Below are 14,929 nucleotides of genomic sequence, written 5' to 3'. Positions count from 1 at the left end.
CTATTGCTGCTGAGATTGAAATTCTTACATGATTTAATAGAGTACATTGTCTTACATTTAAAGATTAAGCTTTGGTTATTGGGGCCATGTGCAGATTTATTTTGAAGAATTCAGAAAGGCTGTACGATACTAGTGTTTGAACAGGTTCGAGATTTGCCGATATGCTGAAGCACTCTGTACACTACTGAGGTTGCTCGAGCAGTGGTGTGAAGCTATTGCGAGGGATACAGGAGAATCTGTGAAATAGCCACTACAACCTATCAATTGGTCTGCTTAAAATTTGATAATTTTTGTGAAAGTCGGCAGTACGTAGAATTTAATGCTGTCATTTTACAGACTGTTGTTGTATTTGAACAAATTTGCAGTAAAAGTTCTAATACATGTATGGTTACTATACATGTATTAGAGGTAACATTCAGAAAATGTTATTTGATTCTCAACCCAGATCAGTGTTTTATTTGATTGTGAGAGACGGTAATGATTTACTAAGTGGGTTGCAAATGAGAAATTCAATCACTGTTTATGTTCTAGAATATGCAGTAAAAACCTTTTAATGAGGTTTAGAATGTGATGGTGTCATTTAGGTGAAACAAGAAGAAAAATTAATCCAAAATGAAATGTCTAACAAATGAAATCATTCGTATTAAACTGACTATAATTATGAGAAAAAATTACAGTGCCAAGACCCGCTGTGGAAATAGTACCGACGGATGTCACTAGATTGTGGGACGAGTGAAAATTTGAGGATTGGACTGAATTGTAATTGTGATATTTTATTTATGTATTAGTTGCTGTTGTTACATATGACTTGCACCTTAGAAGATATTGCAGTCTGCTCAAGAACAGCACTGCAGAAGTGTAGGAGAGGTAACAGTGATAGCGGCATGGCCGAGAACTAAATGAATACGGGGAGTGGAGTAGCGAATGGGTTGCAAATTATGTCCTATTGCCAACCGTGGGAATATAAACTGCATGCTTTGGCTTCTTAAGAATGTCTACCACATTTAAACTGGAGTTTGCCTGAATCTGTACATAGGTGGAATTGAATTGTCTTTGGAATTTGATAATATGATAGTATTCGTTGCTGCAGGAGATGGTAGAAGTCTACATAGTCACCAGTGGCGTACCTATGTTTTGTGCTGCAACGTTGTTGATGCTCACTGTAAGATATAACAGGAGTGAAAGGGGCTGTGCTAGCTGCTACTTCTCAACAGCCAGTGAGAGAGTGGTGGGCAGACAATATGTTTGGAAGCAAGTGACATTGTAACATTCTCAGGTCAGTACACAAGAGAAATAAAAGATTTATTTGGATAAAAAACAGCTTTGCACTCAGCTCCCACAATAACTACAAAATCAGAAATTGCAACATATTCAGAAGAAATGTGACAATGAAGATACAAATTTCACAGCTATGCCATCAAGATGATGATGATGATGATGATGATTAAAAATAGTAACACCACAGATGACAATGTTAGTAAGTGGAAAATATAGAAAAGAAAATGGTCTGAAAATTAATGCAAACTATTTCTTTTCATTTATTTTAGTTTTTCTGGTTTTACGAAAATTTAGACAAGACTTTCTAGGCAGATATTTTATGTCAGTGAAACAGTTTGTAATTTTGATTAGTCAGAAAATGTTACAAATAAATATTTCTCAAGAAGCCTCTTGAAAAAAAGGATGTAGTTTTATATTCAGGGTCAGGTTATACATGTGGTATAACAGCCTCGTCTCGGTGATCAATAAGAGTGCATGTTATCGTGTTCCCCTGACTGTGATGCTTTCTTTCACAATACATTACCGTGATAAACCTACAGGGTGTGAGACTGTTTGTGGGAATGCAGACATCGTATTTTATATATATTATTCTTTTATTGCAGGTTCTAATAGGAGATGAATTTCTTAGTAAGATCCAGAGACTGTGACATATGATAGCTGGTCTTAAGTTGTTACTTACACAATTTGTATAGCATTAAACAGTGATACGCTTTACACTTGGCACATGAGATGTTTTCGGACTTAAGAAATTTATCAAATTAATTTTTCATGTTCCATAGTATAGTAGGGCCTATATAGCTTCTTTCGTTTTAAAAAAAAATTGCAGTACTCGAATCTTTGTCAGATACTTCCAGAAAATGCAGGCAACTAGTTCAGACATATACTCTTTTGTTTTCTGACTTTGTAAAAATATCGTTACTTCACTATTTTCATTTTTACACTACTCAAACCAAACTATGCAATAAGATATTGAATTCTTCATATGTTGTAATTTGTTCCCTTTTTAAGAAGTGAGGAATTAAAGACGTTACAGATGTTTTGCTGTCTCATATCCCAGTTAAATCAAATACAACCAACCTTCCAAGGCGTGAAAAGATTTGGAGCTCACTGTTACGAGATATTTAGTACAAGTAATTTCCACTTCTTCATTTTACGACCACAGTGTTCAAAATAATGATCATGGTGAATGAGGACAAATTGGTGGGTTCTTATTGTGGTCACTATCAATTCAATGTGCCGCTCTGACAAGTGCAGTGATGGTTCACATCCAAAAAGTATATGAAGCTGTGTTTGTTCAATACTAGCCTGTTCACCTTGAAACAGAACCAAAATAATTATTTGGTAGTTATTTACTAATTATAATTGGTAAAAAAAACCTTAAATACATTTTATTGAATATGTTTTTATAAAATATACACTCCTGGAAATGGAAAAAAGAACACATTGACACCGGTGTGTCAGACCCACCATACTTGCTCCGGACACTGCGAGAGGGCTGTACAAGCAATGATCACACGCACGGCACAGCGGACACACCAGGAACTGCGGTGTTGGCCGTCGAATGCCGCTAGCTGCGCAGCATTTGTGCACCGCCGCCGTCAGTGTCAGCCAGTTTGCCGTGGCATACGGAGCTCCATCGCAGTCTTTAACACTGGTAGCATGCCGCGACAGCGTGGACGTGAACCGTATGTGCAGTTGACGGACTTTGAGCGAGGGCGTATAGTGGGCATGCGGGAGGCCAGGTGGACGTACCGCCGAATTGCTCAACACGTGGGGCGTGAAGTCTCCACAGTACATCGATGTTGTCGCCAGTGGTCGGCGGAAGGTGCACGTGCCCGTCGACCTGGGACCGGACCGCAGCGACGCACGGATGCACGCCAAGACCGTAGGATCCTACGCAGTACCGTAGGGGACCGCACCGCCACTTCCCAGCAAATTAGGGACACTGTTGCTCCTGGGGTATCGGCGTGGACCATTCGCAACCGTCTCCATGAAGCTGGGCTACGGTCCCGCACACCGTTAGGCCGTCTTCCGCTCACGCCCCAACATCGTGCAGCCCGCCTCCAGTGGTGTCGCGACAGGCGTGAATGGAGGGACGAATGGAGACGTGTTGTCTTCAGCGATGAGAGTCGCTTCTGCCTTGGTGCCAATGATTATCGTATGCGTGTTTGGCGCCGTGCAGGTGAGCGCCACAATCAGGACTGCATACGACCGAGGCACACAGGGCCAACACCCGGCATCATGGTGTGGGGAGCGATCTCCTACACTGGCCGTACACCACTTGTGATCGTCGAGGGGACACTGAATAGTGCACGGTACATCCAAACCGTCATCGAACCCATCGTTCTACCATTCCTAGACCGGCAAGGGAACTTGCTGTTCCAACAGGACAATGCACGTCCACATGTATCCCGTGCCACCCAACGTGCTCTAGAAAGTGTAAGTCAACTACCCTGGCCAGCAAGATCTCCGGATCTGTCCCCCATTGAGCATGTTTGGGATTGGATGAAGCATCGTCTCACGCGGTCTGCACGTCCAGCACGAACGCTAGTCCAACTGAGGCGCCAGGTGGAAATGGCATGGCAAGCTGTTCCACAGGACTACATCCAGCATCTCTACGATCGTCTCCATGGGAGAATAGCAGCCTGCATTGCTGCGAAAGGTGGATATACACTGTACTAGTGCCGACATTGTGCATGCTCTGTTGCCTGTGCCTATGTGCCTGTGATTCTGTCAGTGTGATCATGTGATGTATCTGACCCCAGGAAAGTGTCAATAAAGTTTCCCCTTCCTGGGACAATGAATTCACGGTGTTCTTATTTCAATTTCCAGGAGTGTATTTTATACCCTACATAACTTGGCCACCAAAGACAGCTGCATAATAAGAAAATCTGTTGTAATACAGCATTCATATCAAGATGTAAATACTACTATCAAAAGTTCAGATGACGTTGAACATACTGGATTCTGTTGATGTGATGTGTTGGGAAATGTAATAAAATACATTAATTTGTCACTGGCATGATCCACTCCAAGTACCTGCTAAATTAGTTCCTTGTTTCTTCACCCGCACATTCAGTTGAATAGAACAGTTTTGTGAAGTGAGACTATTACTTGTTACTATTTTGATAACTTTTTGCAAACCTTGTTTTTTGCATTTTTCAAGCAGCTTACTTAACTTTCAGTTTTGGCTTGCATTATTTGCTGTAAATAAAAATGCATAGCTTCGAATTGATTGACCCTAATGCAATACACTCATGATTCATTTATTTTGACAGGCAGAAAAATTCGAATATTTTCTTTACAGAAATGTTACAAAGAAAGTTGTCGATTCTCCTATCTGCAATAGGTCCTTCAAAATACAATGCTCGAATTTCAATTCTTCATCTTGTGGTATTCCTTCCTTTTCTTGCAATATTCCTTCATTGCTTCTATTTCCTTTCTTCAGACTACTTTGTGCCTGTTTTCTTTTCCTCTATTCATTGGAAACATTCCTTTTTTAAAACTGACCTCATAAATATTTCTCTTTCCATTACTCATTCTTTTTATTTGTTGTTCCTTTCCGAGCCTTCGCTGACGTTTTCCTCCTAAAAGACATTTGAAGATCCTTTTACTTCACTGTCATCCAGTCCGTAAATAGCCAAATGAAGAATAAATTCTTTTTTTCTTATTGTTTCTAATCTCTCTTGATAAATTTCATTATTACTTCCTAATTACCAAAATTCTGTTGTTGTTAAAGGCACAAGTATTATCCTTATAATTTGTCCTTCTCTTACATGTAATGTTTCAAGCTCGCAATTCAGTACTAAGCACTCATAGACATCTACACTATCCATCCAAAAATTTTAAACACTGACTTTGTTTCTGGCATATAAGTAATATAAATGTGATAACTATGTTAGCAGCTTGAAATTACAACTGTAAGCAACAGTTGTGCATTTGAACAGTCAGTTGTGAGGAGGCAGTATTAAGTAGTGAACTGGGGGCCGTATTGTGCTAGTGTTGTCGCATCACAAACTGCAACAGACCAATAGCTCTAAATCGAGTGTTTAAGCCATTCTCCAGAATGTTTTGAAGAGGAGAAAAGTGTGTGCAAAGTTTCTCCAGCACATTTCGGCTCCCGAACAAAAATCATGCCCGCAATTCAATAGAAATGAAAAACGCAGACAAGTCTATTCTGGAAAAAATCTTCACAGGTGATGAGACTTAGTGTTATCGAAGAAGCTATCAGAAAACGACAAAGTGCAGACATTCACCAAGGAAGGTTAATGCGTTGATGACATAACCGACGTGTGAGCCAGTGTGGTGCAGAATTTAAACAACATTCCCAAGAAGTGTATGAATGTTTCTTGTGTTGATAAAAGCTCTCGGTTTGTTGTACTCATTTGGGGAGGCCCCGTAGAATAGCTCAAGATGGAGCTGATAAGGAGTCAAGTCACCACATTGCATTAGCTTAGAATGCTTGAGGTACTGCATATTTAAATTTTAGCAATGAGATTGTGTCTGTAGAGGTGTCACAGATTAGGTTTGTCAATTTAGATTTAGCTCCAGATACTGGTCAATTATTATTAAACCGACGGTGTTCCGGCTGCTGCAGTCTGGGCTGTATACATTGCAGGATGCTGAAATGTCATATGCGTGTTCATCAATCAGTTTGCTTCTGGAGTATGCTTTCTGCCGACAGGTGAAAATATAGTACTGTAAGCAGTCAGAATATGAAATGTTTCTTATTTTGATGGTAGTTTGCTGTTTGTTGCTCGGCACTGTGTGTCGAATGTTTTTGTAAATTGACTGCTGGTATAAAGTTTTAAGAAGGCTGAAGTTTTCCATGCGAAATGCAGTGGCTGTCGAGTAGAAACACCGTGCACTGCACTGCATCGGAGTAATGTTGGTGACAGAAAGAGCTGTAAAGAAGACCTGCGTCAATGAATGGACCAAAGAATAGTATCGAAAACTTTGGAGAAGCAGGCGAATTAAATGGTTCAGCAGGGAGAGGGAGGTAGCCCCGTTCTCGCGGCAGTTGTCGACGGAGCTGCTGCTGTCGTAGCCAACCGTACGGCACGTGCCTCAAATTCTGCAGCCAGTGCCTGAGCTGCATCAGGGGAATGCTCTCTCCCCTGGTCGACAGTTCAAAAACATTGCGGTGTATTTGGCACAGGTATCCTGTTAATATTCAGAATGTCCACCGAGCGTCGAGATGGCTACAGTGCCGTGTTTTTTGACACACACGGAAATGGATGACGTGTGGCTGGGGAATGCTCTTTTGCACGGTGCCTGAATGCACAGAACTGTCACATGTGGGACTCAGCTCTGCCACATGTTGTGCAGGAACATCCACTGACTGTGCAGTGTGGCTTCACAAGCTCGTTCATTCTCAGTCGGGTTTTCCTTGAGGAGATGACACCTCGAGAGCACGTCAGATGTACAGTGACATCTGGACGTTATGAGGATCTCCTCGTGTAACACACGATTCCAGCTGTATGAGAACACAACTGTGTCACACCACTATTTTTATGGGAGATGGGACGGCCCCACGTCAGTTGCCAGCAGAAAGGTTTGCTTCGAGAAACATTCGCCAATGACTGCATCTTCTCTAGGCAATTTCAATATGTGTAGCCTTCCAGATCCTCTGACTACTAGTTGTGGAATATGTGAAAGTTGTCAATCAGGGGTGTATCCGGACTTTTCCTGACCTAAAAAATAGCATATTGCTCCGATTACACCAGAAACGCTGCGAGCAACAGTAGACAGTGCAGTGTTACAGATGCCGTGTGCTGCCGAGTCGGGAGAGCGTACGAACACGTGCCGTCATGTGTTTGAACGTTCCTCCCCTTTCTTTGCACCCACACCACATTCGGACTGCTTACAGTGCCATATTTCACCCGGTATCAGAAGGTGGAACTATTTTTTTTCTCCCGCATACTCCACGACTGCACCGATTAATGAATGCACCTAAGATGTTTCGGCATTCTGCAATGTATACATCCCACCCTGCAGCACTCGAAATGCTGTTACTTTAATTATAATGATCGAGTATGCGGATGTAGGATTTCTCCATACACAGAGTTGTCATTTTATTTTTTTAAACATTTTACTAGAGTGCAGTACAGCTTTTGGCACGCAATTGCCATTTTCTCGTGCCTGTAGGTTGTCAGTTAACAAATTCAGTCGACGGCGACACGTATCCTTTCTTCCCGACCTCCATAAATGAAGGTCACACAAATTGTCCACGGGGCCTCCACTTACACACAGTGTTTCCTCGGTAGTGGCTGCAACTTTTCTGTAGGCCAATTGCAGGACGAAATAGACCTCCAAATCGAGCAGTTGCGACCCTGCGGAGACACTACTGTTCACAGTTAGACTGTGAACTTTTCACGGTCGGTCAGTAATTCGGCTACAATTTGTGACAGGATTTGTGACAAAATATAAAACTGCAAAAAGTGACGTCCTACATTGAGGCTGGTGTGCAGTGAGAGCGGTGCTCGTCAGAGGAGAGTACGTGCTCTGGGTTTCCTGCAGAGACAGTTCAGTTGCAGGTGCTTCACAGTGTGCGAGTGGAAAGGCACGGCAACTGGAAACGTACGCCACCGTCTTAGAATCTGGGGTGGCACGATTCTTCTGGGCAGAGCAACTAAATTGCGTACGGATTCACCGACACTCTGTGTCAGCATATAAACTGTTCAAAATGTCGCGTCCGCCCATGGTGAAACAATGCCGACAGGGTGACTGAGGCCTCGGAGGCGTGGGTGGAGGGAGGCCAGACGTCGATCACGGATAACTGTGTTCGGAAATAGAAGGGACCGTTTTGCAGCACTCGCAGACTTTCTGACGGCGAGGACGTTCTCACAGCCGTTCTCCGACAGTTCCGTGACGGAGAAGTGGATTTGTGTTGTCGGTAGAACATTCGGACTCTTATTTACAGTTGACTTGTTGACTTTGTCGAAAAATACACACGTCAAAAAAGTTTTTGCATCATCCCGGTTCCCAGAACTCCTGAATATAGATGTTGACTGTGGGTATTGCATCACAGACACAGTCCCTTTGACTGCTCAGAGATGTCACTAAACCCACCCAAAATTGTAAACAACTGTGCACAAGCAGCAGCCATTAGACAGAGGGGTCCAACAGCCAGTCAGTTCCAGTCATTCCACCAGAAAGGAGGTACACGGCTCATATTGTCTGTACTTCCACTGTGTATACACAGTCAGTACAGTCGTTCCATCCCGTCTACATTTTTACTTTATGCCAGGAAGGGCTCTTGACAAGGGAAGTGTCCAGGTGTCTCGGAGTGAACAAAAGTGACGTCGTTTGGACACGGAGGAGATTCAGAGAGACAGGAACTGTCGACAACATGCGTTGCTCGGGCCACCCGACGGCTGATACTGCAGTGGATTTCCACTACCTACGGATTATGGCTCGGAGGAACTCTGACAGCAGTGCCGACCGTGTCGAATAATGCTTTTTGTGCAGCCACAGGGCTTTGTGTTACGACTCAAACTGTGCCCAATAGGCTGCACGATGCACAACTTAACTCCCGATGTCCGTGGCGAGGTCCGTCTTTGCAACTGTGACACCGTGCAGCACTGTACAGATTGGCCCGACAACGTGTCGGAAAGACCGCTCGGGATTGGCATTACATGTTCTTCACTGACGAGTGTCGCATATGCCTACAACCTGAAAGTGGAAACTTGTGTGGAGGCAACCTGGGCAGGCTGAACGCCTTAGACACACTGTCCAGTGAGTGCAGTTAGGTGGAGGTTTCCTGCTCTTTTGCAGTGGCGTGTGCCGCCGGTGGTCACGGAAGGCACCGTAATGGCTGTACGATACACGAATGCCACCCTCTGACTGATAGTGCAGCCATATCAGCAGCATATTGGTGACGCATTCGTCTTCGTGGACAACAATTCGTGCTCCCATCGTGCACATCTTGTGACTTACTTCCTGCAGGATAACGACGTCACTCAACTGGAGTGGCCAGCGTGTTCTCCAGACACAAACTCTATCAAACATACCTGGGATAGAATGAAAAAGGCTGTTTATGGATGACGTGACCCACCAACTAGTCTGAGAGGTCTGTGCCAAATCACTGTCGAGGAGTTAGGACAATCTGGACCGACAGTGCCTGGATGGACTTGTAGATAGTATGCCATGATGAATACAGGCATGTATCAATGCGATAGGACATGCTACTGGGTATAGAGGTACCGTTGTGTACAGCAATTTGGACCACCATCTCTGACTCGCTGTATGGTGGTAAAACATGCAATGTGTGGCTTTCATGAGCAGTACAAAGAGTGGAAATGATGTTTATGATGATCTCTCTTCAAATTTTCAGTAGAGGTTCATGAACTCTCAGAACCGAGGTGATGCAAAACTTTTTTTGATGTGTGTGGTTGTCATATGACTGTGTGTGTGTGTGTGTGTGTGTGTGTGTGTGTGTGTGTGTGTGTGTGTTGTACTTTGAAGAGTAGTACAGCATTCAATGAAAGTTACTTGCCCTGCCACAATAATTTATAGCTCAGGTTTTGAAGTCCACTCGTAATTCTTCTGTGACGGGCCTGCACTGAATTTTTGGTTCCTGTTCACAGAGCCTGTACCCAACAAGGGGGCCATTGGCAAGGCCTTCAAGAAGGAAGCGAAGGTGGTGAACGACCTGCTGGCAGCTATGGACTCCGAGAGTGTCAATCGGCTGGGAGAGGAACTCGAGAGCAAAGGGTGAGTGGCAGTCGACGTCCCTGTGTGTCCTGTCTCAAAACTGTAGCTCACCCGTAGGCTGTCCAGTGCCTTTCAGTGTAAGCTCCTATTTTGCCTGCAGTTCTTCAGTATAACTCGTTAAGGTTTTCCATTTACTGTCCTAAATAACAAAAACTTTCGTATACGTGTGGCGACACCTGCGGGGTGTCTCTGAAGATTCGGTATCCCTCTTCGTACGAGTGAGGGAATAATTTACAGTACAATCCTGTTTTTAATTTCCCGAAATTAATGTTTTCTCACAATCTGAGACATTTTTTTATCACTCTGCAAATTTTCTATGTCCACAATGTTTGTGGTAACGTAATTTCCTTGCAGTTTACACAGTAATGAAACAGTATCAGTAGAGGAAAAACTTAAGTAAACTGAGAAAAGAAATGACGTCGGCACAGTGTTGCCCTTCGAGTAGTGTTTATGAACGTTATGTGACTAAATTTTTTGACACGAGGGCACTCTACTCTGCAAATCTGAATCCGTAAAATTTGTGCTCTGTCTTCTGCCTCTGCCGAGCTCAGCTCGACGCAGTGGCAGATAGGGGTAACCGGATTCGTTCGAACGGAGGTATTGTGACAGCTCGCGACTGTTTTCGAACTGTCTCTGCTGTGTGTGCACAGATTCGTGATTGTCGTGACACGTTTGTGTTACTCGAACACACATTTTGCGTGTTTCGCTGTGTGGCCACTTGTAGTGCCAGTTGTCACCTTTGCTCTTTCCATGTTGCTCAAATGTTTTTGGTTTACATAATGAAACACTGCACTATTTACACGGTTTTTCGTGCTTAATGAGGCGTGTTTTGAGAATTTATTCTCAAGTTCAGGTATTTTTATGTAAGCGTTTCGCCCACAAACAATGAGTGTGATGATTTGCATGTGTGTGATTTTGTGTATAATGGAGGAGGCACTGTACCTTACGACCTCAAAAAGATGACTATGGTGCACTACAAAAGAGGCAGAATGACACACGTGTAAACTTCAAACAAAATACTCGCGTAAATATTTGCCCCTGAGAATGAGAATTAATTCTCAAAACATGTCGTACTGAACGTGAAAGAATACATAACTGTTGTAGTGTTTCATTATTTAAATAAGAATTGGCACAATTCCGAGCTTTCCAAAAATATCAGTTATGACAGTAGAAATTTTTTCAAACATCCGTACTTCCCAGACAGTTACCAGTTGAAGTTACATTAGTGACTAAATGTAGCACAAAATTCAGATAAACTTTATTAGATAATAATCAAGCTCCTGACAACTTTAGAAAAAGTCCCTTGTAAAGTGTAAAAGCAGGGTTGGTATTCTTGCTCTGAAACTGATGAAAAACATTGGTGTCAGTATTGCATGTTTCTGTTGCAAAGCCACTACTGATGACACTGGACTCAGTAGTGATTAACAATGTGATGTTTGTGGGTGCACAGAAATGCACAGACAGGGTGAACAGCAACAGAAATAACAAATGTCCTTAGTTGTCACTTTGGCGAGGCCCCGGCTCATAAAATGACCCTACACGGTTGGTCAAGGCTTGCTTTCTGTTTCAGGTAGTATTAGGCAGGCTGTGTAGTGAATATAAGAGAATGTGAGAGCGAATATATATTCAATTTGCTAAGTAGTCTCCAGTGAAATACATTGGCAGAAAAGCAACTGAACTGAAAAGTAGCACTGTCAGGAATCCATGACCACTTAAAAGAAAAATGATTTGAAATTTAAAAGATCTATACCGATGTTTGTAAATTAATTATCTCACAACAAAACAGACCAGCAAGCTGCAGCCTGCTGTGCTTTCTTGGCACAGTTTCCGAATGCCGTATCTGGCTTGACAGTATTACTCTCTGACAAATACATGATACGTTGCAGTTCGCCCAGAAAGAATGTGGTTTTCTAGCCTAAGGAAAATCCCTGTTATATGAAAGCATCTACATCTACGTGATTACTCTGCTATTCACAATAAAGTGCCCAGCAAAGGGTTCAATGAACCACCTTCGAGCTCTCTCTCTACCATTCCATTCTCAAACAGTGCGCAGGAGAAGCGAGCACTTAAATTTTTCTGTGCAAGCTCTAATTTATCTCATTTTATCGTGATGATCATTTCTCACTATGTAGGTGGGTGCCAACAGAATGTTTCTGCAATCTGAGGAGAAAACTGGCAATCGATATTTCATGAGAAGATCGCGCGCAACGAAAAATGCCTTTGTTTTAATGGTTGCCACCCCAGTTCACGTATCGTGTCTGTGGCACCGTCCGCCCTATTTCGCGATAATACAAAACGAGCTGCCCTTCTTTGAACTTTTTTGATGTCATCAGTCAGTCCCACCCGGTGCGGATTCCACACCACACAGCAATACTCCAGAATAGGGTTGACAAGCGTGGTGTAAGCAGTCTCTTTAGTAGACCTGTTGCGCCTTCTAAGTGTTCTGCCAATGAATTGCTATCTTCGATTTGCTCTACCGACAATATTATCTATGTGATCGTTCCAATTTAGGTTATTTGTAACTGTAATCCCTAAGTATTTACTTCAATTTACAGCTTTCAGATTTGTATGACTTAACGCGTAAAAGAAATATAGCGGATATCTTTTACTACTGGTGTGAATAACTTCACACTTTTGTTTATTCAGAGCCAATTGCCTCTTTTCGCACCATACAGATCTTATCTAAAACATTTTGCAATTCATTTTGGTCATCTGATGACTTTACAAGACGGTAAATGACAGCATCATCTACAAACAATCTAAGACAGCTACTCAGATTGTCTCCTATGTCGTTAATATAGATCGGGAACAATAGATGGCCTATAGAACTTCCTTGGGGAGCGCCGGATAATTACTTCTGTTTTACTCGATGACTTTCCATCTATTACTACAAACTGTGACCTTTCTGACAGGAAATCACGAATTCAGTTGCACAACTGAGGTGATGTTCCATAGACACACAGTTTGATTAAAGATGCTTGTGAGGAATGGTGTCGAAAGCCTTCTGGAAATCTAAAAATATGGAATCAATTTGACATCCCCTGTTGATAGCACTCATTGCTTCATGAGGCCCCCAGGGGCTCAGCATTCATTTGCTGGGTACGGGCTTGGCGACCCCGGGGTTCCTGAGCTGGGGACTGGTAAGCGCCACCTGTCCCCCGTCACCGTAAGCTCTGAGTACACTTCAGCGACCACCGTGCGGCGCGGCGGTGGAATGTTGTGTGTCTCAGGGAATGGGGATCTTGGCTTGGCCGCCCAGATCGCGAGGATGGAACAAACCTCTATAAAAAACCCCTCAATCTTCCGGTGTGCTCCGCGCCTATGAGATGCATGGCTGTTGAGGTGGAACAGTCGCAAGCGGGCAACCTCTGGGGCACCTGCCACACCCCAGTTGTATAGGGCTTACTCAGGCATGCGGGGCTCTGTCTGAGCGGACCTTTAGTTCCCTAGCTGCTCTTGGGATCGAGATGGAACCCTCGAACTTTTCTTTTCCTCCCAGCGGAAAGGGTGGGCCGCTGGTAGGTTCTAACACCCAATCTAACAAGAGGGCTCGTGTAGCCAGTCCTCCTGATTCAGGTACTAGTAACAGAACGCATTCTGCTTCTCAGAATGTGTTTCTCATAATTAAAAGAAAAGATGGGAGTTTTGAAAAAGTTTCGCCATTTTATATACAGAAGGGCTTAGAGGGTATTGCTGGCACGTTAAAGTCTGTAAAGCGCCTGCGCAATGGCACCTTGCTGGTTGAAACATCTAGCTTCCAGCAAGTCCAGAACCTTCAGAAGGCACACTTTCTTGGGGAGTTTGCGATAGAGACTGACTTTCACAACACCTTGAACTACAGCAAGGGTGTTGTGACTTGCAGAGATCTCGTCGACATTCCCCAAGACGAACTGAAGTCTGAATGGTCCCGGGAAGGAATTGTGGACGTGCAACACGTTATGAAACGGGTGGATGGTGCTCTCATAAAAACTGACTCATTTATTCTTACATTTAACAGCACCAAATTGCCAGAGCATGTGAAGGCAGGTTTCCTACGTCTCAGTGTACGGCCTTATTACCCCAACCCCATGCGGTGTTTTAAATGCCAACACTTTGGCCACACTACTCTCGGCTGTAAAGGGGAAGCCACTTGTGGGAAATGTGGTAAAGCCGCTAATGAGGGAGTTGATTGCTCCTCTCCTCCCAAGTGTGTGAACTGCTCTGGGGATCACCCTGTGTGGAGTAGGGAATGCAGAGTTTTCCTTGAGGAACGGAAGATCCAGGAACTTAAAACCACTAAACGCATCCCGTATGGTGAGGCAAAGAAAATCTACAAGTCCATGCAGCCGCCCACGTTCGCTGCCTCCTTTTCTTCCGTTCTGAAACAGCCTGTCTTGAAAACCGATGCCCCTACCCAAACGGAGGTTGCTACTGTCAGCACTAGCACCTGCGTTTGTCAGTGTACATGTGCTGCTGCCATTCCTGTGAAGCCTGCTGCTGCCTCCCGGCCTTCTGACCAGGCTGTGGTAGCTGACGTCATGGAACTTCCTGCCCCTTCCCGGGTCCAGTCTTGTGTACTGCCTAGTGCTGGTACACCCCCTACTGCTTCTGAGGTTTTGGCTCCAATGCCACCTCAGGCCAGAAAATCGAAGCCAAAGACAAAGGTGAAGACTCGCCCACTAAAGGAGACTGACGTTCTACAGTCTGCTGATGTGGATGTCATTCTCTCTGACGTCTCTCTCGACTCCTCTTCTGAGACGATGGAGGTAGATGTCAGACTGGGGCAATCGTCTCGCCCCAAAACTGAGCCTCCACCTGTTGTGGGCTCTCCTCCCCGACAGAAAGTGCGACTGAAGGTACTCCCGCCCTGATAGATGGCTCCCATTATTCAGTGGAACATGAATGGATTCCGGGCACATGTGGAGGAACTGCACCTCCTAGCACAGCAACGCCCCCT

General features: G+C 44.0%; 1 protein-coding gene across 1 annotated transcript in view; it reads left to right on the top strand.

Moving 5' to 3' along the window:
• LOC124554144 (glycine--tRNA ligase) overlaps positions 1-14,929 on the top strand; it is a 157,560-nt gene that overhangs the window by 89,779 nt on the left and 52,852 nt on the right. Inside the window, exon 10 of the mRNA XM_047128209.1 lies at positions 9,867-9,993. Within this exon, the coding sequence (XP_046984165.1) occupies positions 9,867-9,993 (127 nt within the window). The remainder of the gene's footprint in view (positions 1-9,866; positions 9,994-14,929) is intronic.

Source organism: Schistocerca americana, chromosome 11 (assembly GCF_021461395.2).
Source record: "Schistocerca americana isolate TAMUIC-IGC-003095 chromosome 11, iqSchAmer2.1, whole genome shotgun sequence".
NCBI lineage: Eukaryota > Metazoa > Arthropoda > Insecta > Orthoptera > Acrididae > Schistocerca > Schistocerca americana.
Note: the sequence above shows the minus strand (reverse complement) of the source record. Positions and strands in the feature narration are given on the sequence as shown.